This window comes from Strix uralensis, chromosome 12 (assembly GCF_047716275.1).
Source record: "Strix uralensis isolate ZFMK-TIS-50842 chromosome 12, bStrUra1, whole genome shotgun sequence".
NCBI lineage: Eukaryota > Metazoa > Chordata > Aves > Strigiformes > Strigidae > Strix > Strix uralensis.
The window spans coordinates 18,091,741-18,118,343 of NC_133983.1; the positions used below are offsets into that span (position 1 = coordinate 18,091,741).

A 26,603-nucleotide genomic window follows, 5' to 3' on the forward strand; every position below is an offset into this window, starting at 1 on the left:
CAGCATCTTCCAGGCTGTGCTTTAAGCCCACTCTTGGGTTCACCAAGAGACCCATGCAGTTTCCCCAGAAGCTGTGAAAGTTGGTCATGGACGCTTAGTAGTAGTAGCAGCACACACCATGTACAACTCTGTCTTGATGCCACCTGATTATTAGGATGTTCTGGTTTGGATTTTTTTTATTATCCAAAATTCCCTGTCATGTGATTTTTAAAGCTTTAAGATTTTTACAACATTAATACATACTATGATTAAATTTTCCCTTTCTAAGTATAGTGGGGAACTTTCTGGTTTACGTAATTTTACCCTGAACAAAATGCAATGATTGTATCAAAACTAACACTTTATTTTAGTGCATACCAATCATGAATCAAGGTAAATGTTCTCACCTAATGAAAATGGCTCATATATTCTTTTCAATTGTTTTAAACACAGATGAGTTTTAAAAGCAAAATTACTCTTGGGCATAAAGACATCTCTTAGCATAATATAATCCAAATTTAATGTGATAATTGAGAGTTTTATGTGGTATTGCAGTTTAGTAATAATAGTATTGCTCATTACAGATAATGATATAAATTAACACCAAGGCATCAAAGTAGATACATTGTCAATACTAAAAGGTTCCTGTATATATTAGCCTGCTGTGAATGACTGAACACAGAGATATTTTGTAGGACAAATCTGTATGTTACAATCACTGATGTAGAGAAAACAGTACTAGAAGGAAGCAATGTAATTTAAGATTTTTTTTTTAAATGAGCAACTGATTTTCCACTGGTTTGATTTTACTGAATATGCTAGTTTGAATATCAAAGTTCAGGCTTTGAATGTGTTATTAAAGTGCACACACTTGAAAACGTGGACCATATCTATAAGAAATAAAGCCTCACACATCACAGAGCTCCAAATCTTTGTTTAAATGCATTCAGTTTAATAGAATAAAGGTTGTGTAAAAGTAGGTTCCCTACCATCACCAAATATCAACAACCTTGAGAAGAACCTGAGGTTTTTGTCTATTATATGCTATGGTTATGTCCTGGGTAAAATATCATAAAGATCTTGAACCTTCCTGAGGAAAAAGGGCATAACTGTTGAATTCTTTAGCAGAACTAACACAACGCTTCATCTTTTCCTTTGATTTAGAGGAAACATCCAGCATAATTCTAAGAGTTCCTACAGTTAAGCCTACATTAGTCTAGAGCTAGCAAAATATGGGTTACTAAAGCTCTTGCCTGTTTTCCTGAATTATTGTAGCTAGTATATATGCAGTTTGCTTTTTTAGTGCATCTACACATCCAAGTTTAATTGAATTAGATTAGAAACTGTCTCGGCTGAATCGGTGACGTTCTGTCCCATGAACACTTCTGCTTTGGCTCTCTGCTACCAATTACATGGCAATTTGATTTCAGTTGATACAATGTAATGCTAAGCTGAATGAGTATTCACCATGAGCATTAAACTTGTTGTAAACTAAATCAATTTTTATAGCAATCACATTGGTACAATACTTAGGTGGAGTTAAGATCTTTAATATAGGCTTAGAATGAGACATTTTTTAACAGTGTCAGGAGAAATATTAAGTAATAAAGCAAATAGGACTGCAAAATATATTGTAAAACTGTCAACTAGTGAACAAGATAAACTCAAATACCCTTCATTTTACCTAGATGAATGATTTCAGTTGTTCTGTAAACTGATGTAGCTCAAACTGAGGATAAGCATGAATCACACTCTCTAACATTACAACTGTTACTGTTATATTACAGTTTATTATATCGGTGTTTTTTGTTTAAGTATAATTTTAACGAAGTTAGAGTGGCACCCTATGGTAGGATCAGACTTGGCTTTTTGAATAATCAAAAAATACAATGATGTCTTATGAATAATTAGATTTGCAGTTCTCATGGTACTACTTTCTGAAACAAACAAACAAAATTATACAGGAAATCAAAGGAGAAATATTTTTTCATTCGGATCTTTAGAGACCTTTGGGATTTACCTTGATGAGTTTCAAGAATTTACATACTTGGTTTACTGATTAGGGATGGATATTATTGGAGAGAATCCATTGTTACAAAAGAACATGGAGGTTTTTTTCAAAGACACAATATTCATGTGCTCGTGTAATCTGATCCCAGTAGGTGGATTTGTATGTGAAGCTTCTCAGACTTTGGAAATCATAGTGTCAAGGCTTTTTAATGAATACATCTTTACTATCTGGAAGACTGAATGTTTACTGTATTTTGTAACCACTAAGTTTAGTTCCCATGGTTTGGAATAGACCAGAATTTCTTCTCCATAGTAGCAATAAAGGAAGACTTAAAGTTCCTTGGAATAAGTGGACAGATAATACAGGAATTTCTAATTTTTTATTACTGATTTTAAGATCCCATATCGTGAAATAAATAGCTCAAAATAGAGCTCAAGAAAGAGTCTGAGGGATATGATAGGTGGTCTTTGGGAGTAAAAATATTTGACTCACTTGAATTGTTTAGAAAAATATGATGAAAAGTTAGAGTGGGAGAAGTCATGTTGGTCACAGCTTTTGTGCCTGACTTCCAAAAAAATCACCTGCCATTTGGGAAAGGTAGGGGAAGAAGCACATGTTTTCATGAGACAGGATCTTATTGCAAGGTTCAGGTAGAAGAAAGCAAGGCACAGTCAGCAACCCCTACTACTGCAAGACAAAGAAGAGAGGCTATGACATGGAAGGTTAAGGGAGAAGAAAAGGAAACTACTGTCATACAGGTTGTAGTGCTTTAAGACTGGGTTTAAAAGTGTTGGTGAGAAATACTGAAAAAATTGGTGGTGGTGGTAAGCTGTGGAGAAGTCTCTGATAGTGAGACTGTAGAAATGAGGTTTTTGTGAAGATCCCATTATTGAATCATAGTTCTGGAGGATTAGAGAACTGGAACAAGCCTAAAAGACAAATGAAGTGGCAGTAATATAGGCCATCAGCATGGAGTGCTGGTCAAATGAGATCAAAAAAGGACCTTCCTTTTGGAAAGTTTTCTGTAGATTTGAAGCTTGCTAAAACAAAGCAAATCCTCTCTGGTGAGGTACACACAAAGAAATACCTCCTTTACATAAAGTAAACAGTTTTGCTGCCAATAAACAGAACTTTGAATAAACATGTACTGATAAAAGCTTGGGAAAGAGCAAGAAAGTAACCACGTGTGGGGTTTTGTTTTTGTTGTATCCAGAAGGTCCTTGGAAGGGCTTTTGGTCTAAACATACAACTGTTAAAAAAAAAAAAAAAAGCTGTTTTTTCACCATAGTAGCAAAAAAGTGATAGTACAAGTTATCTTTTGCATACACACAGAAACCCAAATGGTTCATAGGTCTGCATCCTGGAGTGAGGCAGAGTAACCAGTACTAATAACACATAGGAGTTAAATGTCCATCTTTATTCATACCTCAAACTTCAATGTACCTGGGTAAGCTCAGGTTGCATTATCCCGAACTTGATTGCATTTGGAGCATATGAACAGTTGTGTGAGGTCAGAACAGGGTTTCATCCACACCAATATCCAGCTTCTAACATGATAAGGACTGTTGATTAAAAAGACAATAAAAGAAACAGCATATAGAAAGGCACTTTGAGCTTTCTGGAATAGTTTTCTTATAGTATTTGACTCTCAACACTAAAAATTGTAGTAGCCTGTACACTAAACCTGTGGTATGGTTTAAAGAGCCACCAGATTGATGCACTAGCACACAACAATATTCCTATGGACTATGTAAATATTTGTGTGTTGTTGTAAAGACAGAGGATCTAAGGCATGTAATTCAGATGTCTTGCATGCAGCTGTTTAACAGCCATTTAACTGAAGCAGTGTTAAATACACAAACAGCATCCACAGATGCTGTCACTGTGAAGGTTTAACACTGCCATTAATGTAAAGTCTGCTGGGCCTGGAAACCTGGGGAATCAGGGCTCCATAGTCCCAAGCATTTCCTGCAGGAAAGAGCCTAGTCTTTGGCATTTCGTTTATGTTCTGGTGTAACTGCAGACATGTACAATAACATGGTAGAACTGGCATTGATTCTTGATAAATGCATGTCCACACCTAATATTCTGCAAACTGAGTTGCTGGGTTCCCCCCAAAGTGGCAATGTTTGTGCCCGTTTGCCCAGAGGTGGAGTTAAGACATAGATTGACTTGGAACTCCTTGAAGCTAGTTAGCTCAGAGGCAATTCAGAATATGGTGTCAAGGAAAATATTTTTCTGTCTTTAAATAGTGTCCTGCAAGTGTCTAGACAGTCTGTGTGAAAAGCTGTGGTTCTGGAAGTATTTCAGACTTGGAGTTCTGGTATGGCTGTGAAACAATATAGTTCCAGAAAGGCCGTCTGATCTTTCAGTTGTGTGTGAAGAGGGATTTCTGTTTGCCAGATTCCCACAGAGAGGTAACCAGACAGGATTGCTGCTGCAGGGCTGTGCAGAGGAGATCAACAACCTTCACCTTCTACAGTCTAGGCATTATAATTAGAAAGTCAACAATGCAATGCTACACAAAGCAGTATGCTTATAGTTACCTCTGCATGTTCTGGGGGTGGAGGAGGGGGAGAGTTTAATGACACTCTTAACTATTAGAACATGCTTATGTGAAAGAGAACAAATGAGACATACTTGTGGGTTGGTGCAGTTTTTCTCCAAATGTTTTTTCAAGGAGATCACAAGGCAGCGTTGCTGAGGCAAGAGTTTTTAAAAACTGATGTCATGGAGGTTGATAGTCAATAACAACATAAAATGTCTTTTTTTTAATTGCATAGTGATGAATGTAATAAACTTTATTTCCTGCCATAAATTGTTATAACAGATTGTGATGGAATACAGGAATACACTGAACTGAACATTATATATGAATTAAATTTAGGCAGGAGGCTGCTGCATCTTAACCAAATACAGAGGGACTCTTTCTTTTGCCTGTGACTGCCAAAGCTCCTTTGCAGCCAAAGGAATTTTCCCCAGTGTAAGAACAGCTGCTGCAGACCGAACCAGACTCACTAGAGTAGAATCTGAACCACACCACTTCTGGTGTGGAATGCTTGGGACTATAGAGCCCTGATTCCCAAGGTTCAGGAGTGTCTGGGGCATCCCTGCATGCACAGTTGGCTGCAACTTACTATAAGATGCATTATTGCTCAGAATGGAGAAAGGTACCATAAAGGTGACCAGTTCTGAGCTCCTCTGCTCGTGGCTTTGATGTGCTAAAAGCTGTCTTCCTAGTGTAAACTGGGACCATGCTGTCGTAATTTCTACCAGCAATCCCAAGACTCAGACAGCAGCTGGGAGTCAGTGGCTCAGAGGCATATAGTGGCAACCACAAGTGTGATGTAGGAGGGATCCTGCTTTGGTCAGTGGATTTGAGGAACATTTTAACTTTATCACACTAGTTCTATGTCCCTTCCATGCAACACTGCTCGTCTTCAGCCTGGTTAATTGCAGTACAGAGTCAATAGGACTGTATTGTGCTATCAACTAGCCAGACTGCTGCAGAAGATCTGGGTCCAGGAGTTCTGGCTTTATTGTTGCTCTAAAAGAAATTCCAGCTCAGGATCCTTAAAGCTTCGTCCTGATTCACAAGATGTGGCTTTTCTGCTCACGTGTGTTCTAGGGATTTCTTCATCAAATCTCCACCCTTCGGAAACACCCCTTGACTTTGAAAGTAATAAGGTAATTACTTCCCATACTAGTGCAGAAAAAAATCCCTCTTTCTTCAAGCTTATGTTAATAACAAGTGATAATGAGAAAAGCTGTGGCTGTTTAAATCAAAAATAGCTTTCTTTCTCACTCTGTGCAGGTTTTTCTAAGATAATACATATAGTCTTATAGAGATGTTCTTTCTATAGCACTTTGCTCGCAACCAAAACACTAGTTGTTAACTGTCAAAGTGCTGAATACCCCTGAGCTGTCCTAACTTGCTGGAATCGTCTGTGTTGATGGATCAAATTTCAAGGTCTCTTCTCCTCTTTTACCATGTAGGAAAGCTCCCACCAAATTGATAATCTAGGCATGGCTGTTTAGTACTTCTAAATATTTAATTTGATGTTGGTTCTGCCTTTTTTCTGCTTTATTCCTGTTGACTCCGTAAGCAAAAGCTGGCAAGACTTGGCTCAGTTATTCTGTAATTACAAGGCTTTAAATCTCTTTCTTTGAATTTTACTGAGACAAAACAAATACTCATTGACGTCAGCAGGAGCTTACAGGAATAAGGAAAGAGTGAAAACAGCACAATTCTGCAGCCGTAGCTCTCCATCTAAAAGATGTATAACTTAATAGATATCTTCAGTAGCCAAGAGAGGACTCGGAGTCAGAATTTGCCTGTAGCGTCAGTTTTTATTCCTTTGACATTTTTCTCATCTTGGGTCTGGTTTTAGTCTTGCTGCCATGGCAACATACAGTGAGGCTAAAAGGTATTCCAGAGAAAAGGTCTCTCCTTGCTGACAGGCAGCAGAAGGGAATAGAGGCTAGAGCTGCTGTTTACAGCTGTGAATAGCAATGGAGGAATGAAAGAGATTTTAAAAGCACTTTCTATTTGCATGTATGCAGGCCAAACCATTGGTACAAAAGTGCAGCATAACAGAGCATGAACAGGTGAGTTGGGTAAAATAATTTTTGATTTCAGATGGATACTAGCTGGACGACATGACATGTTAGCATCACAGCAAGTAAACAGACTCCATGGCCTATTTTCCTACTCCTGTGTCTAAAATACTCATCTCAAAATCATTGCTAACGATACTGTTTAACACTTTAGCAGTTGATTTTGATTGTTTTCCTCATGCACTTTTTTTTTCAGTAGGTGTTTGTAAAAATTGGACCCCAGATACCCCGAGTTTGATGTGTCTTCTTGCATATGCTCAGTGCTTGGTTTCTGCCTGTTAAGAGCTGGCTGTATTCACCATGGGCAGGAATAGAGCCTAGTCAAAATCCTGTAAATATTATGCTGCTTTTCCATCTGTCTTGCAAGATGCTGCATACCCTCAGCGTCCAGGAGAACACAGAGATTGAGAGGTCTCTTTAGAATTAATGGTGCGGGAAAGAGAGGATAATCCAGTCCAGTTGCAGATGTGGATCTGCTAGCGCCCATATATCCAGCTCCCATGCAAACAGATAACTGGAGGATTTTGTCATAGCAGTTAAGTCAATTAAATACTAGAAGCACTCTTCTGCCAGCTGTTTGGCTACACAGTGCAAGGAAAATATTCCTATCATGAATGCAGATCTCCATGAAAGTGTGTTGTGGTCAGTGCAGGTTATTCCATTGCTCCCAAGGGAAATAATCCCTACCAACAAAAGGATGGTTTTGTCCAAATAGCTGTGTCTGTGTAGGGTAATTGTCAGTAATCAGACCCAGACAAACAGCTTTTCTACAAAAGCTTGTACAGAAGACTTAGCCTGAGAAAGGAAAATATTGCAAACTCTTTTTTTAAAAAAAAAAAAAATTTCAAAAAAAGTCAGCATGTTTCCCAATGAAATATTACTCTACTAAATCATATTGCATAAACATGAGAGAGACATTTCAAGATTAGCAAGGAGGAAATATGCCAGCAAGACAATAGGACTGAATTTTGACAGATGTCACCTTTGAGAGTAGAAGGATAGTCATCAGTGCAAAGGAGCCCAGTGACTGCTCACCATGTGCGTGTCACAAGATACCCAGGGAGCCCATGTCCTGTCTCTTCTCTTAGCCCAAGCCATGTTAACAGGGCCATGGCAAATGTAGCCTAAAAGGGAGATTTACTTCTGTTCTATACATCCTGTGCCCTAATGCCCTGGCAAAATCTGCATGGAGTAGTATACCAGTTCCCTTCTCTCAGAGCTGCCAGCAAGGTAAGAAATTGTTTGGTTTCTTGAGTTTCCTCCCTTCCACAGACCAAAGCTAAACAAGACATAATCCAGAAGACAGACTGCATGATTTTTCCTCGTATGAGTGCTGTGTTCCATTTTAAAAGGCATATATGCCAATGACATGAAAGAAAACTCTTCTCCTGGTCTGAGAAAAGCCTCTGCAATTTTAATGCAGCTTACAATCCATATTAAAGACAAGATAGCTTTGTAATAGACCACAGCAGTGAGTCTGATAATAAAAATCATGCTGCCTTATAGCACTAATGAAAGCTATAGTATTAAAGTTTAGTTTATGCAGTATCTCAGCTAGAATAGACTGCAGTATGCATCTTTCTTCATTACTGCATACAAATGATGTTTAAATATTATTGATATTAGTGTTTATAATTCTAATGGAGATAGCTCTGGGCTTATTGAAATACTGTCTGTTATGAACATCAACAGAACAGAACCAGTCCTAGGATGAAAAACTGGTAAGTTTTTAATTCAGATTGTTCTTGCATAAATCTGAACAAGATTTGGATCATTACCTGTGACACTTGGGTTGCCAAAGTAACCTTGACTAGCCAGCTGATGTTTGCATACCGCATGACACTATCACCATGGAGATCCTGTCCATGTGATTTTTGCAGACATGATGCAGTTGCGGGCTTCTCAAATACACGACAGTGAGCAAGAGAAGAGTTAATTATTGGTAAGGCTCTTGCAGACAGCTCCTCTCTGCCAGAGAGTGCCTGCACAGAAGTAATGCAGAAGCTACTTAATGTTTTAGCTGCACATAGAGGACTAGGGCAAGGTTAATAGGAGGAAGCTCTCCTGGCTTTCATAAGGAAAATACTGAGTTCTCCTAATGGAAAGTTCATGCTCTGCCAGGATTGGAGGAGTGATCAGAAAGTTCTGACCTGTGTGAAAACCATGTTTGTAGGATAATACTGACAGAACATAGGTTTGAGTAATTAAAGCCTATTGAACACTACTAGTATTCCTTTATCAACTGAGACTTTTATCCTCTCCCAATACCTGCTCTTCTCAGTCACATGCAACCTAGTGATGTCAGGGAAGTTACACCAGTGGAACAAGGAGTGAAGTTTGGAACAGGGACTGAAATTTCTTTGTATATGCAGAATATTCCAAATTCTTTTCCAAAAGTAGGTGTCATGCTACGTGCTTTCCAACATCTACTGAACTTCATAGTAGCACTGTGAAGTAGATTTTTGGACCTGTTTTGCACAACACTACCAAACCAAAGACCATGCTGAGTGTTAGAAAGATCCCATTAAATAATCTAATATTTTTGTCTTTTTTATCTTTGTCTTTTCCAACCTGTTTCTGAACCAGGGCTTCTAACTTTTAAGTTCTAGTACATGCCTGTACATTTAGACAATTATCTAAATCTCTGCATTTCTTGTATTTGTACATTACTGCTATTTCATTATCTCCTGAACTTGAAAGTTCTTCTATTGACAATACAGTTCAAACAAACAAAACTTTTGAGAAAAGATATGATTCTGTTTCTGATGGCTAGGCAGGCTAAATGGGTGCTCCCTCCTTTCTCCCCATATCCTTTGGAGAACAGAAGTAAGAGAGCCTGAGGATAAAGCTATTTTGCTGTTGCAAAATGCTTTGTTCCACTTCTTTTACTTACGTATGAAATTGGCTGTACTATCACAGTTGATTAAAAGGTGCTGTTACTACTTCTGTGTGCTGCAGCTGTGATTAGCAGGCTTGACTATGTTCACGTGGGGGATCTGTTGACATAATATATGCACCCCTAAGAAGGCACAGTCCCTGCTTCAGAAACAGTCCAAGAGCATCATGTGGTCTGAGCCAGTACGTGAGGGAGTGTGGGGTAACTGTTACATGGCTATGGCAGCTACTTCTCAAATCAGCTGTTTTCAGCCTCCCCTATACACACCAAAAGAGACTTAGGAAGAATTTGAGGGGTTTAGTGATATTGCCATTTTGGGGATTACTGTAAAGAGTCACGAAAGCACCAGCTTTGAGATGTCTTTGTTGGACTCTCTCTTACGTGTACAGGAGCACAGGAAAAATCATGTAGGTTCTTAAAATAATACTGGGTAAAAGTGCTCATAGGAGATGATGTGGGCAGAAAAGACTTGGGTTGATGGCCAGATGCAGAGACAAGTGTTGCTACTTAGGTCTTTGCTTTTAGTCTGAAGAATCAGCTCAAGGATTAAAGAGGGAAGGGATGTAGCTAGAAAAGTAAGACTTTGGGGTGATCTTTGCAGTGCAGGTTACAATGGATGAGGGGATTATTTCATGGCTGGAGGGGAACAATCTTGATGTGCTGGAAGGCTTGGATGTTTTCAATCTGTAAACAGAGGATAAAAGGTGATTCTTTGAGATGATGTGTAAAAATAAACAGCAATATTGAACCTAAAGGTGTGGAACTAATGAGAGGGAAAAGTTATTGTCATAGATCATAAACTAAATTGATGCTCTGTTCCACTGTGCCCATCTGGAGGTGAGGGACATTTCCTTTATTTGGGTGCTGATCACCTTTTTGATAACATGTGATGATACAGCATTAAAATGGTTGATGAGTTTGACACATTACACTGAGATAATTTATCTAATTTATTTCCCTTCTGGCTTGGATTAGGTTTGTAACCTTATCATAAGATGCTTTAGCCTTTCATACTACAGCCTAATGTGTTTAAAAAAAAAAAAAAAGAAAAGAAAAAAAGAGTGAAAGAGTGAGGGATTCCTTTATTGTAAGTAGAAATCCTTTCATATACCTCAGGGAAACCCACTGTCACCAGAGGGGCCCAAGAAAATAAAGTATGCAGTCTTCTGCTACCATCCAACAAACCTGCATTAGCTGAGGGTGAGGCAGTAAAGAAGTTGTCTGCAAAAATGAAACTGTAATCTGTAGATGGCAGTTTGTGCAAGAAACTGCATTCAACCTCATAGAGTGAAAAGAATAACCACTCTTCTATTACACCAGTGTCTCAATTCCTTTTTTTTAAAGTAAATATATAACTTTACTTAAAAAAAAATTGGTAACATTTGTGATATTACTGAGCTGAACAGCTTCATGTAGGATGATGAAAGCATTATGTTTTGACATATCCACTAGGAGGTTTTTCCATGGCATGTTGCCTTCATTGTTTCTCTCTATTAAACATCCATATTAGTAACATGGGCCTAAAGCCCCCAGTGTGTTATATTGGCATAGGGAGCAGTTTAGTGTTCCAGCTTTGCAGTCGCTCTTATTTTACTCCTGAAATTGGTTCCTTATAAGAGCCAAATACAGAAATGGGTCATTATGTTTAAAATAATATCTAAAGACTTGAAAATAGCATCCGTTTCTTAGGCAGGCTGCATTTATCTTTCACACTGTGAAATGGTGCAACAGATAATTAGTAATATATTTCCCATTTAACTTTTCTTATATTTATAAAGCAGTAGATTGCATTTGCTATATTCTAAAAACAAAATGAAGTTCCAGAGACAACTAAATGTCAGCAAGCATTTATGAATACCGCAGTAGAGATTACTGTTGGCTCTTGATTTCAAATGCGGAACAGCCAACAAATTAGTTTGAAGTAAAATGGGTAAGTAAGTGGAGGCTTGACTATAGCAATACAGAGTTGGAGCATAATTTGTTTCAGGCATGTATTATTTATAAACAGTCAGACTTACATCCAGGAAAACATCTCTATTCAGGAACTTTCCAAAGTAATCACGGTCTCTGTACAGTTTTCAAGCTTGTTCTGTAATGGGGATCCGAGGTTAAATCGCAAGATATCTTCTGGAAGGCACCACGCTGCTCACTTCATCTCACTTCAGTTGCAGGCTTCAGCAAATTGAAGGGAGGTAGATATGAAATGAATGACTTCAGATGAAAAGCCAGACAAGAAATCTGTCCCAGTTACTAATTTCACCTGGGGAGAACATAGTGCTAAAAACAAACAAGAAAAATCCAAGGAGAACATAGGAAAAAAACTAGTAGTAAGGCAGGTGTACAAGATGTGTTTCTGGAAAAAAGGTCTCTTAGACAATTTAAAATGGACTGTTTTTACACACTCCCATGAAAAGCTATGAAAAACCAATGTAATCAGAAGCTAGTGGCAAACATCCAAAAGTAATGTCATAATCCAATAGCATGTTATATTACTTGCTCTGATTGGAATACACCTTGTATTTCATGATTTTAGATCTGCAGAAACTATTTGAGTAAAAAAATATGTTGTGGCTGCTATTTTTAATTTCAGTATGAAAATCTTTTTCCTGGTCCGAATGGTTACAGGTAATGACATGCTTAATTTTGTGCCTTTTTTTAACATATATTTCACATAGAAATGTATTACAAATTAGTCCAGAGTGCTGACAGAGCACTTCATTAAATTTATGTAAGTCATTTGTGGATATAATGGCATTCCTAAGGGCTGGTTTCTTGGTTGCAGTATCAGTACTTTACTATGAGTACTCTGCTATTTTTAGTACTTTACTGTTTTAGAAATGCTAGTAAGAAACCAAAATAATTTTTGTTTTTATCTTTTTTTTTAATGCAAGCTTGTACTTTATTTTAAATTAGAATTGCTATCAGCTCACTAATGACAGAATGGCTACAATAAAATGATACCATGTTCCCAGTGCATACACTGGTGGTGTATTCAGTAGAGGAAAATAATTTATGGCTGTTAAAAGAGTATTCTTTGTTTTTAGTGAAATAAAAACTTTGCAAGTCATATGGTCTGCCATGAGATATTAGCTAAAGAAATGTAGAAATCTGTCTTTCTTTTAGAGATACTATATCAATTTAGTGTTATTGCTACAAGGAACAGGAAATCTTTTGTATTTATAATACTATGCTATTTCTCTTTAACAATATCTAGAGCTAAGGTGATGCTACTAAATTAGCTGTTTTGTTAAATTGAGACTATATAAGCATCTCCGTGAAAGACAGCCTAGTTGAAAACATTCTCTTTGCTGCAGTGACAACTTAATCTTTTTTACAAAAAGATACCATATTAAAATTTCACAGACAAACTTTAAAAATTACTTAATTTTTGTGTCTTCTTTTTTGGCTTAATTTGGTAATAGGTAGCATCAAGACGTAAGTATCAGTAATTTCAGCGTACATAATCAGCCTTTCTAAAATTTTATCAAATTCCCCAAATCCAATAGAATCAGCAACACTTGAGTGAATCATTTTAGCAACCTATTTCATTGGAAAGATACCTTTTAAAAAACCCCACGAAGTAAAGAGCAGACTAATATTTTTCTTCATCACCAAGCACAGAAATAAACACTCAGCCAAAACACACAAACAGAATACCCCAAAATGCATACACCCATCTAGTCAAAGGGTTGTCCTGAGATGTGCTGGGATTTTCCTGTTGATTTCTTTGTATTGCACTTGTATGAACTGGACAGGATTATAATATTCAATAATTTTAATTTTTTTAATCGGTGAAGGTTGAGCAGAATGTTGCATGCCATTACCCAGAGCGTGGCATCATTTTGGATTTTGCAAACAACTACTGGCACAGCCAGTTAATTGCCAACGTTCTCATTGGGAGGAATGAGTATTGAGCTTCCTTAATCCATGTTTTAAAAATCTGTTAGACCCACATGGAATTCCAGATTTATCCATCATTAGAATTTTCAAAATCTTATTCTTCACTATATATCATTACCTGCCTTGTCTTTGAAAGCCTGTAGAGCTCAGACATTTGAACGTAGGGAAGATGAGGCAGATATCTGTCTCTTGAATCTAGAACACAGTGTGCCTGGTCAACTTGTTTTTGCTCTGCTTTTCTGTTTTAGTTTGTATTCAGGCTTCTAAAAATACTAACTTTTTGCAATACTTGCTTGTATAAAAATTGTTAGAGGGAGGCCTTGTAACAGCTTGTTTTTGAAGACAGAAAATCTAGTCTGGTAGGAGATTAAAGTATTAAACAATAAAATTACCACTGTTGGTTAAGATAAGTGCCTTGGCTTGATTTTGAAAAGATTAGAGGCTGGAGAAGATGAGCCTATTTGAAGCAGAATAAAAAATTTTAAAGAGGACACAATATTCAGAGTTCTTGAGAGTTTTGAGGAGTCCCCCAAGAGAGACACTACGGTGGTGTTCAGACAGTTGTGAAAATTCATACTTCCAGAGAACACAGCTGTCATGAAACCTCTTTAGAAGATTCTCTGACCATAACCTGAAGGCTTTTCTCCCCTTACTCTCCTACCAAGGTCTACTGACAGTAATTGTTGCTCAGCTCAGTATGATACACAGTGCAGATGGACAGAAATGGCTCTGATCCAAGAGAAGCTCTGAGAGCCCAACCATAACATCCCCTCAGGAAAATATCCTTGAATAGGCTTTTTTACAACAGGCCTTCTTTGCCAGCTTTGTGATTTATTTTTTTTTAATCCTGGTGTTTGTATCAAGACTTTTTTGAAGAATGCTATTGGTAGCATAACACCTTTTTTAAATGTGCAAGTGTGTGTTAATAGATTAAAAATTTCTAAGAAACGTTAAAGCTACTAAATTTTGCCTGTAATGCTAACACAGCTCAATAGTTCAGTACATTCCCAATTAAGCTCTATATATTTTGTATTCCTTGCCTCTCTGTCTGGGTCCAGCAGAACAGTATGAGGAAGGAGCCCGTAGAAGGCCCAGAAAAATCAGCAGCACTTGGGGAGTTATGATGGAAAATGAGAATTTGAGTATTTCCCACAGGGCATAGTAAACATGACCTGTAAAAGACCTTGAGGTACATTGGTTTTGTCTTTCTAGACCATGTTTTTTGTTTTACAGATGAACTCATTATTGCATAGGTCATCTTAATTTCCAGATTCACTGTCATTGCTGAAAAACACTCAAATGAGGATATGTGATAACGTATCCATGACTGTACTGATGGTAGGGATGGGAGAAATATACTTGTTCAACATTGTTTCTCCAATTATAAAAGCATATTCCCTAAAGCAAATACAAATTGTTTCAAACTGAGTTAGGTCCTTTTCCTGTGTTTGTTACCATTTTCTACTAGACTGAACAGATAGGAGAAGATGATTCTACTCTAGAGTATGTTTAAAAACAGCATGTCAAACTAAAATATGAGTTAATGCAAGTGTGCTTGAGGGAAAAGGCAAACATGGGATTCCTTTTATTTCTCCTTTGCTATTGATCATTCCTTTACGGCTGCCTAGGAGTGCCAAGTTGGATTCATCAGACAGTGCATGGCTGTGCCACATTCTGGGTCTTTCTTGGTTTTCAGTAACTAGTTTGTGAACTTTCCTTACATAAATAACATGGAAAGTGGAAGCATTTTCCAATTGTCCACTAATGTGTAAAATAGTTCCGATTCCAGTGCCGAGCTCAGGGATACATACTGTGTCAATTTTGGGGCTCTAAAGGCTAAAATCTGTAGTTCAGCATTAGTTTAGACACAAACCCTCTAAGTGCTGAGCTATTCTGAAAGCAGACAAAGGCTCACGGAATTTTTGTCCTTTATTCCATTGGAAACTCTTTGTATTAGTAAACACTCCTTTGCACTATTTCCAATCCAAGAGCCCTCTGCTGAGGATACTGCACAAGAAGAAATTCATTTAACTCATCCAGATAAACAAAAGTATGTTGGATCCATTTACTTGGATTTGAACTGACAAATCCAAATAGCAACCAGTATAGAATAATTGGTGAAAAGAAATTTAGGGACACAATTCTGTAAGAAGAGGGAAATCTTTTTGATCCTTGCTTCTAGAAGGGGTATTTATTTTGAATCAAACTTTAACCACTTCAGAGAACCTCCAGTAAATTCCAGGATTTCCACATGCCTCACTGTACTGCCAGTTAAGCCTGGGTCTGATTTTAACCAAGTGTAGAGTGATTAACTTTCTTCTTTGGTAACATGCAAACACTCAGGCACTGACTCAGCAGAAGCTCCATACCACACTGCAAAAGACAGACTATACACAGCACTTAAATGTTCACATGAAAAAGTAAATGTTTTTATATAGTCTGCATAGGATATCTTAAGCCTTAACCATACTTGCATAGCAAAGAAGGTTTTTAATGCGCTCTGCCCTCTATAGCATAAGAGGGAATGGTTTTAATATTCAGGCACCTTGGGAAATGAGTAGTTGTAGTCTTGGTTGAATAAGTGGACTGTTAGCAGCCATAAACATAAAAATTACTCATTTATAAAATGGCTCATGGTCTCTTAACTCAGACATAGTGTACTGAATGGCATTGCACTAGTACTGAATTTGACTAACTGGGTAGGTAAGTTGCAAATAACACTAAAATATACAGATGTTGTATCAGCTCTTCAAACTTTTTTCAAATTTTTTATATATAGTAATAGCTCCATCTGGATCCCATAGCCACTATTATTGTTATAAGTTTTATTGTTCCCTTTGCCTCTGCCTGCTGTTTGCATTTGCAAGCTACTTACAAGTGTCCTGGAAACAACTCCTGAACCTTTCTCCAGAGTCTTAAATTTGATACTGTGCATGTGAAAAATGCAGGGAAAGCACATTTTCTCAAATTTGCCTTGCTAAATATGATATGGTACAAATTAAAGTAAATGTTGCATACCCTGCTTTTCACCTGATATTCTGATAATAAATTTCAATGGACAGGCAAGTGTGTTTGCTGATTTCTCCAATTCTGTCACATCTATGTTGGTTATTTATGCTGTGCTATAGACTCCTAAAACCCTGATTTGGCTAATAAGAGTCATAAAAAGTAATACTTCTTCACAGTCTTTGTTGGATATTCTTAAAGGAATATTGTCCATAGTGCAGAGCAAGTCTTACAGGATAGTCAGGTATTGTTTATGCTGTAAGGTAACTTCATAAAAGTTACTGTGATTTTTGTGGATTACGTTTAGAGGTCAACCTTCTACCCAGTGGGATTCATAAGACTCTGTTTTCCAAGGTTAATTTACAATTATGCCCTAAGTTAGAAAAATCATTGTGTTTTGCGGTGCAATTTTTCTTTTGTTCTAACAGATTTTTATTTTTTTCAAGTCTCGTATTTACTAATTGAGGGAACCACTTTGCAAAATTAAGGTTGTAATATTGAGTTCACTGCAGTCAGCTTTTAAAATAAGGCCAACAGATGGTAAAGACATTTTGTGCCCAGCATCCATTAAATTTAATTGGAAGTTGAAAGCTGTATTTGCTTAGCATCTTTAAAAATCTCATACCTCCTTCTGTATTAGACATTCAGTAATTATCTTAGGTGCCTGGACCCCAATTTAGGCATTTAAATGTACTGTGGGACCCACCTGTTCCCAAGTCAGCATATTGTTTCAAACTTCTATGCCATTATTCTTAAAATATTCAATAAAACTATGTCACAGATGGTAGATCCTATTAACATAAAACTCTTTCTTGTCTCAACATATCCTGTTATGCCATCAAAAAATAGTGTGATGAGGATATGAAACAGCCTTTATGTGTTTCTGAAGTTTCCCACCATGAAAGTGAGGAAACTCTTGACATCTTCCAATTTTCAGTGATTTAATAGTGGTCTGCATGCTGCACATTGAACATTCAGTGCAACACGCACAGAATTTCAATTCATCAACACTGAGCTCTCATGAGTTCTGAAACTTCATATATCAAAATAAGCTCCTCTCCAGTGCACTAGTAAGAAGAGGTTTTTACTCCTTTCTCACATGTGCTAATTGCAGCCAGCTGTTAAATGTCTAGTCTTAGTGGGTATCTGTAGGACACTACTTATTTAAAATTAAAAAAAAAAAAAAGTGGAAGAAGGAAGGAAAGAAATACTTGCTCATGCAATGAGTACCACAGAATTGCATTACTTATAGCCACTGCCTGGATATGGCATTCCCTCTATAGGAACACAGAAGAAATTAATTGAAAAGTATCATAGGTCAATTAGAAAAACATTTCATACTTTCAGTGAAAGTAGGGTTTCTTGATAAATATTCTGCAAAGGACAATCTAATGAACAAGCTGTAAGGATTAACCCCCCGAGCCTGTATTTCTCTCTGCACCTCAGCTAACCATTACTTTTGTACTGCATTAACCTGATGTATGTATTACACTATTCAGAAACTGTCATCAAGACTCACATCCCATTTTGGCAAAAATAATGCAAAAATCAGGCCTTACAAATTCACTAAAAAATGTTTAACTGTTAATTTTGTTTCAAGCAGCTGTTCGAAGGACCTTGCACATAACATGCCTTAAATGTATTGCTGGTTTTGGAAGGAAGGAATTCAGGCTTTTCTTAGTGTATGTCTGAAAATTATTAATAGGTTACCTTTCTTTCAGGTGAAGGAGGCCATGCAGAGAATCCATGACCGAGGAAATATAGGAAAACTAATTCTGGATGTGGAGAAAGCACCCACTCCCCTGGTGAGTGCAAAACACTACATACATGGTGTAGTCACACAACTTAAAGCATGGTAGTGACTTTTGGAGACATAGCCCATATGATTTTTTTTATACTGTTCTCTTCTAAATCCACAGCACCTAAATACAACCAATAATCATAATTTATGTGTTTAACCCAAAGTGAAATGCAACTATAATTTCTGGAGTCCCAGCAGTTACTTTTCTATACTGAATGGCTATCTGCCTCTCCAAAGCTGTGTCTGCAAGTCTTAGATCAGGGTAAAACTGCCACATCTGTTTCTGTCCCTGTGATGGAAAACAAATGGACATTTCACATAATACAAAATTCCTGTATTAGTAAGAGTAAGTAGATTGAACAGAAAAAGACACAGTCAATGTTACTGCAGTGTACAAACGTAGAAGTGCTTTCTGATTCCCATACAAAAGGCAGAGTATATCTTTGGTAGGAATTTCTTTTTGTATAATACATGAAGTATAATGTCTAAATATTCCTTCTAGAAATGTTCTGGAGCTCTGGTCCACTGGATTTGGAGCACTTAACATGGTACTGAATCATTACAGAGAGCAGAGCAAATCAAAGTCGGGCTCACACGTAAATGTTCACTGATGATGTAGGAAATAGCAGTAAAGAAGATAATGAAGAACTGACTTCAAATCAATACTGATGTATGAAGTTTGGTTTCAGACCCGAGATATCTCCTGTTTCAAAAGAACAGAAAAAAACCTGGAATTACAGTTAAGTTCTTACTTGCACTTACTCTAAAATTGGCCCCATATCTCATACCAATTCAGTGCAAGGAAAAGGAAGGCTTTTGAGATCTCACCTATGGGAACTGGGCATTATTTTGTAGCTGAATTGCATCTTAAAACTGTAAACAAGAATCCATAACACAACATGAATACATTTGTTCCTTCTGTTCTTTTGATACTGTGTATTCACAGGTAGCCATTGGTTAGAAGGTGAGAACAAATTTGCTACATTTTCACAAAAGGGTGTTAATTCAAAAATATGGGTAACTTCAGAGCATTGCTTTTCTCCATTAAAGTCAGGTCTTGATTGAGATTTTTATTTCCAGCAGAGGCTAGTAATCAAACAGGGAAGGCATAATGTCACTGCATTTCTCTTTAAAAAGTAAACGGGACCCTTGCTTAGTTCATTTTGAAATCGTCATAAGCTAATACAAGAATCTTCTTGTGTCCTAAGAGAGGTAATGTTGGTGTATGAGAGAATTCAGTCGTACAAATCTGTGCTGTTGGACACTACTGCCTGCCCAGTTAACCAGACTGTTGTGCCTCCAGAGACAAGTCAGCCTGACAAGGTGAAGTACAGGAGAGTCTTGCACCTTGACACAGCTTGTAATATACATTCCCATGTGAAAAAACACAATGTGCTCCTTAAATGCTATCCTGAACTATAGATTTCTACAGTTGCCTACTACCTGTACAGGTGTCTTCAATAAAACATGCAAATGCAGTTTCTCAGCACTCCTGTATGATCCAAGATTTGCACTCTGTCATGGGTATATTCTGCCACCATCTACATGCCCACTGCTGTACAAAGTTTCATTGTTTTTTACATAAAACAGTTGCTGTCTGAGTTTTCCTAACACTGTGCCTCATGTGGGACCAGATCCCATCCATTAGCCAGCGTAACAGAATAGTGTTACCTGTTTCTGGAAGAGCAGATGCAGAAGGGGTTGTAAACCAGAGATCTCACACATTCTGTAAACTTCCTACACAGTCATATTTCCTATCAGAGAGCCTTACTATCAGTTTGCTGCAGGTGCACAGATCAGAGTCTGCTTGTGCAACTGTCCTACAAAGCAGCTCTCTGTTAGGTAATTCGGCTGTAAGCCGTGAGGGAGCAGCTTACAATTTCAGCTGGAAGTGGTACAGTGCCAACAAAAGTTTTGCACGGACAGAGTGTTGATTTTCATGTTGCAACCATGTCTTCTTTCATTTTAAAGCCACTTTATCAAATGAATCAAACTGAAATCAGAATGAATAAAACAATGTGGAAGGTTCTCAGATGTCCCTCGTCTCTCATCCTACAGATGGCCAATGACAGCACAGAGACAAGTGAGGCTGGAGAAGAGGAAGAAGACCATGAAGGTGACAACGAGAATAAAGAGCGCATGCCATTCATCCAGTAACAGCCAGAGGTGGTGGAAGCAGAAAGATTGATGAAGTAGAAGGGAACAAGACTGGGAAATATATTCTGTGCATCAGTGAACAAATGCTGTAGTACAGTGTGTGTTGTATTTGTCTGCAGTCAGCTGAGCTATGAGCTGTTGATCATTGTTGTTTTGAACTCAAGTGCCATTCTCATCCAGTGCAGTATTATGACATTCCTGTGTAATACCCAATTTCCCTGTAGGAGTCCCATGGATTTTTCTGTTCTGGCTTAAAAGCCTTATTAATTTACTGTGTAATTTTAGATGGGCATCTTTCTCATGCAAATTCCAACATTTTGCATAAAATTATTTGAGGGGGTTGGGCTTTTTTTGCAAGTTGGAAACAGTAACAAAAAAAAATTCCCCACTTGCTGTCTGGAAGATTCTAGCAACTGGAGGGAGGATTTTAAGTTTGTGGATTTTCAGTGTTAAAATAGTTTTCCTTTTATGAACCACAGATAAAAGTTGCAAAAAGATGAATTTTCATTTTCCTTGGTCATGCTTTATCATTTTAGAAGCAATCCTGTCTTCATTTTCAAAAGTACCTCATTTAGAATTGTGGAATCTGAAATTGTGCAAGAAATCATTAATTGAGAGACTTTGATTAGTATTGTATAATCACGTTAGTCATCAGCACCAGTAATTAAACCCTTCATTCAGAGTGCCAACTGTCATGCTTTCCTGTTGATCTGAGCTATCACCCCGTATGTTACAGGCAAAGAAGGTCAGTGAGCCACTCTTTTTAGACCCAGAACCTTAATTGCCTGTAGCAATTAGCATTGTTATTGACAGATCAACATCTTCTGTTAAGGACACATTGACTCGTCTGTGTCCAAAATCCAAACCAATTTTAAATTTCATTTTTAAATCACATGGGTAGGGATCACTCATCAGTATGTGGAAAGAAATTTGTTGATGGGAGTTCATTGCTCTAAATCACTGATGTGTTGATCAGCTATCAAGCTGGAGCTGAACTCCTACAGAAGTTAACCCTGTTAAAAATGAGTTTTAGGCCTTAATCCCATCAGAAATTATGCACAGGGATAACTATCTAGGTGAGTAGTTCTGTTGAAAGCTCTGCTCCATATGTACAGTTATGTTTGTAATTATTTGCAGGATCAAGTATTCAAAGACCAGCTAGTCTTATCTACCTCCCACTAGTGGAAGCTATATCTAAACATGACAAAAGTAAATATTTTTTCCAGGTCTTTCACCTATCCAAGCAGCAGCTACTCAGGTCCTCAATTGTCTCGTTAAAACAATTATTTTAAAATGACTGCAATCACCTACAGTAGAAATGCTAAAGGAATGTCAGAGACCTTGTATAATGCCATATATCTTTGAATTAATATATTTTTTCCAAAAGAAAGTATTTCCGCAGGCATGGCTAGTTGTTCACCTAAATCTACAAGTATCCTGTAGTGATAGAAGTTAAAAACTAATATAGAGAAGTGGAGAGTAAGGGCTTCTCAGGCTTTTCTCAATGTGAAAGAACTTGTGGGTCTGGATGACTTTTATGTGTGGTTTTAGAAGATTCTCTCTTGTTTTTTCTGTTTCATCTTGCTGCCTGAGTATTAATGTCCATCTCTTTACACTGTACTTATGAAGTTGCTGTTCTAATACCAGATAATTGTGCAGAATGTTCATTCTGAAGGAGTTTCCCTTGGGTTAAACAAATTCAAAAATAATGAGAAGAAATAACTGTGGAGAAAAATGCCAAAAAAGCTTTTGAAATATTAATAGAACCAGAACTTCATTTTTCTCTAGGTGTTGATGCAGAAATTCACTATAGCTGATTTTCTTTTCAAGCTGGACTTGCCTACGCTTCTGGTGCCATATCAGAAAAAAAATATATATTCAGTGAGAGTTTTCCATATATTGGGCTTGCCAATAGGGCTTTTAAGAAAGGCCATTAAGTTTTCACGACTCATAAGCTGACAATGGTAGGAAACATGCCCAATTTTGTTTTGCAGTTGGTGTAATGATGTTGTCCTGCAACAAACCTTAACATAACTAGGAATTTTGATTTGACGCCAAAGTGAGCAATATTGCTGGTGACCTTCGAGCTGGCAGTAAAGTGGCATTCTCAAGGCCTTAAATTAGTAGGGCAAGCAGAATAGCAAATCTGTTCTTCTGTTAGAAACCGCAGTATGGTTGGCTCTACGGTTGAATTACCCTTCAAGATAAAGAAAGATGGGTGATCTTGGTCATGGCCACAGACACCATAGGGACAACAATCAAATTAAATAATTTTGGCTAGTTCTTTCTGGTTTTGTTAGCAAGGCAAAAATACTCTTCATGCTAATTCATACCAATTTTAGGGCCATTTTCTGATCAGCAGAATATCAGGTAATTGCAGTGAGTACAAAGGAATACTTCTGGATCTACCTAAGTGCAACACAGATGAGTATTACCATCAGCAAGCTAAACTCTGCTCTCTGTTTTACTGGTATTAATATGGCATATATGAAGGTTACTACTGAAATGAATGGAAATTTTTCACGTATCTGTTCTGGAAGCAGGATTTGTGCTAGCAGAATTTGGCCCACAAGCCCTAAGTACCTTTTAGAATACCACAAACGGTAGTATCACATCTGAAGTGGTAGAGGGCATACTGTTCAAAATGACGATGCTGAGACTTGTTACTGACCAAGTCTTACTGTAGTAGAAATGAAGGTTTGTGCTTACTACTGACACTGTTGTTTAAACAACTCTAAGACAATTGGATAGTTTCTTCAAGTGAAACAAATTATTTCTCAATTTGCCTTAAAGGAACTGTGAAAGCTTCTCTTTAACTTAAGCCTGATTGAAGTGAACTGAAACACTGTTTAATTGTATTTGTTGCTTTAGAGCTTTTGTTATATTGTGCCTACAAAGCAAATTATGTTTACATAAAAATATAAATAAAATATTGAGCATAGCATTATCATTGGCTTACATGTTTTATTCTAATATTATGGACACATTAGGGAACTGACTTGGAATCAGTTAAAAGGAAAATTTGGGGTCTCATTTCCCATTTTGGTCACTGAGGGATAGACAAAGAATTTTTTTTTTATTATAGAGTACATCAAGGTTATTAAAATGAGTGAGTGTGCTACTTTACAGAACATTAACAATTTAGATATAAAATGTTGACTGTTACAGTCTAAGAAGTTTAAAACATTATATAAGCACCATTCATGAAGTGTTCAGCAAAGTGTATTTTGATACAGATAGAAACTAATTTTCAGATGTTAGCACTCAGATTGACACACAAGTTATCCTCAGAGAGACAGTTCCTTTCAGAAATTAAGATACTCTAAGGGAATAATCTTAAAATAGCATCCAAAACAGCCACCACCAAAGAGCTAATAGAAAGCAGGAGGACTTGATTGAATCTGAAATCCCACTCCCTGGGTCTTGGTCTTAACTCAGGGCTGCAAGGAGGCTTACACCTTTTCTTTCAAAGAACTGATTACAGTTAGCAAACTTACAGGTCATCTCAAGCCTGTACTTGAGTACAAGGCTTTAAAGGTCTCCCTGCATGAAAGGAAGAAATGCTTCAATGAACTTCAGTTTAATATCTAAACAATGAGGAAATGTTAGCTTTGGTTTATTCCAGCCACACAGGACATGTTCTAAAACCTGTAATGTCCCTGAAAAATCTCATTTCAGTACTTAACTGCATCTGCTTTATAATCTAAAAGCTCATATGAACACTTGCTGACTGTGAAGAGGAGCAGAATAAATTTCTGCCCTCTGTTTTCAAGTCTTAATAAGCAAATAATGATCAGTGCATGCCTTATCACAGGGTCAGGAGAAGGCTGAAAGCAAACCACCATAGCTTTTGCAAACTCTCTATGATTACTAATAAAGCTCTGCCTTTTACCAGCTTTCCCACTGGGCCGTCTATACTCGACTATCATACAAGCTAACACCCTGAGGCTGCTGCCAGGCAAGCAGGGATGCAGCAGGCTGCTTTTGTGTGGCATCTGGCCAGATAAAATGCAAAAATCATCTTAGGATACAGAGTATCCCTGGGCCTCACCACATCCTCCATTTTGTGCTTCCCCTCTCCTTTTCTGTGAGCTTAGTGATTAATCCTGGTTGGCTTTTGTCAGAAAAGATTCTTCTAGTCCAGCCATGATTGCCAGCACACAACACGCTTCAAACCTCCAGCTCCGAGAGAACCGTGCAGGAGTTTCTCCCCCTGGCAGCACCTAAGTCCCTCGGTGTGAGCCAGTGTTTTGTTTCACTGCAGAAAGAGCCAAAACAATCAACACACTGTAACTGCTATCTGCATCAAGGCACGTTTTTCCCCAAGTAATTTGTAACATCTATACAAACATCCTATCGTTCTCCTTTGAGAGAACAGGTTAGAGTATAAATGCAAATACAGCTTTATCTCCTCAGTCTGAGCTGTCACGCTGATTGATTGCTCTGGGTTGATCCTAGCTAAGCCATTCCTTTCATGTTTACCTGACTATCTCGTGTCAGCTACTTCTGCAGCAAATGGCGCGGTTTTCTGAACATTGCCTTGATTTGTGACAATGCTGTGTCGGGCACCTCACCACCAGTATGTTGTACAAAAACTGCAAGGTGTTGCAAGAACAGTGCAGACGATAAAGAGTTAAGATGATGAATGTATGAAAAGAGATGAATCATGTATGTCTCTGCCGAAGAGTAGAATTTGCAGCATGTTATCTGTTGATTTATTTGTGTGCTTGAAAGGGAGGCTGTGGGGTGGTTTGTTACAGGTGTGGGGTTTGGTCACTGCCCAGACTGTTGCACCCCTCTGTGGCAGCCTCTAAGGTCTTGCCCTGCTTTTTACCACATCACTGGAAACTTGACTCACTTCAGGGCAAGTGTTCAGTACTCAGAGTTCAGTTTAGCTCCCGTCCCTCTGTACGAAGCCATGCATGTTTACCAGGCTGCAGAACAGCCCATCAACACAGACCTGGGAGGTAAACAGGGCAGCTGCACCATCGCCTCCTACCCCAGCCAGCCAGGCCTCTGCAAAGCCAAAAAAGGGAAGATTCAAGAGATGCTGATTTTTACTGTATAAAGGGGTGCCTGACACTGACACCGCCGTTGCTGAGGTTAGTATCCTCCTTGGAGCTATTTTAACAGCCCCCCACCTCTCACCGTGTTTCACATGGTCATCCCAGCCTTTCTCTGCAGGGTTTCTACAGTCCCTGCAATACTCAATAATCATTATTGTTCTCTGGTAGCACTTCAGGAAAATTAATTTTTTACCTCCTGAAGAATACTGGGTCATGTCTACTTTCATCCCCCACAGAGTGACACACAAACTCCTAGTGGACTTAACACAGGTAGATTAACCCTGCACATATGGGAACTGCAGGCATTTTGGGCAAGATGAGAAAAAATGGCCAGCAACAAGCATTGACAGCCTTCATAGTGATTGGCCTGTCTCTTAAAAACACCAGCTATCATATAAGATCAGCTTTCATTTAAAAAGGAACAGTCTTCACAGTTGTTGGTAAAAGCTTTAAAACTGACTGAACTAAAACATCTAAAATGACAAAGGAAAACTCTAATCTTGCAGCTTCTGAACCCTGATGTTTAATGCTTGGTACAGACACCACTAGACAAAGTTGCAAACTGGGCAGCCACAGATTAAATGGGTGGGCTGAGAGCTGCCACTGGCACTTGTTACTTTAGGAACAGCAGCTGCCAGCTATAAAAAGGGGAAAAGGGTTGTGGGTGGATGGGGTCTGTGACTGAGGGAAGGCTGCAGGGGTGGGTGCCTGCTTGTTTTCCTTCTGGAATGAGGAGGGCTTTGATCTGTCTGGAAGAGCTGCTTTTTTTCTTGCTTAGTGACCATGCTGAGATGCTAAAATTAGCCGAAAAGAACTGGGGAAAACAGTGAAGGAAAAACTGTTCTACTGTGAGGGCTGAGGGGTTGGGGAATAGGAAGTGAGTGCTTCTCTGGGGGCAGGTTTGCTCTTAGAGCTACAGCTATGAGGTACTTGTGCCACCCATGCCCACAGCTCCTGCTCTCTGCCCATCCCAGGCCCAAGGCCCGGCTGCCATCAATCAGCCTCCTGCTACCTGCAGCCCTGCCGGAAGCAGCTCTGCCTCTGCAACTGCCAGGACTGGAAACATGCTACGTTCTGCCAGACATTAGCTGTGTCCCTGCCAAACATCATTTTCCTGATAAGCTGCAGGTTCCAGCACAAATCATTTTGTGCTCTTCTGCTGAGTAATCT

At 38.2% G+C, this 26,603-nt stretch overlaps 1 protein-coding gene across 1 annotated transcript in view; it reads left to right on the forward strand.

Annotated features, from left to right (window-relative positions):
- Positions 1-23,314, forward strand: part of VAT1L (vesicle amine transport 1 like) — a 64,163-nt gene extending 40,849 nt beyond the window's left edge. The window contains exons 8-9 of the mRNA XM_074881676.1: positions 18,131-18,214; positions 20,269-23,314. Of these exons, the coding sequence (XP_074737777.1) occupies positions 18,131-18,214; positions 20,269-20,367 (183 nt within the window). The 3' untranslated portion in view covers positions 20,368-23,314. The remainder of the gene's footprint in view (positions 1-18,130; positions 18,215-20,268) is intronic.
- Positions 23,315-26,603: the final 3,289 nt, after the last annotated feature.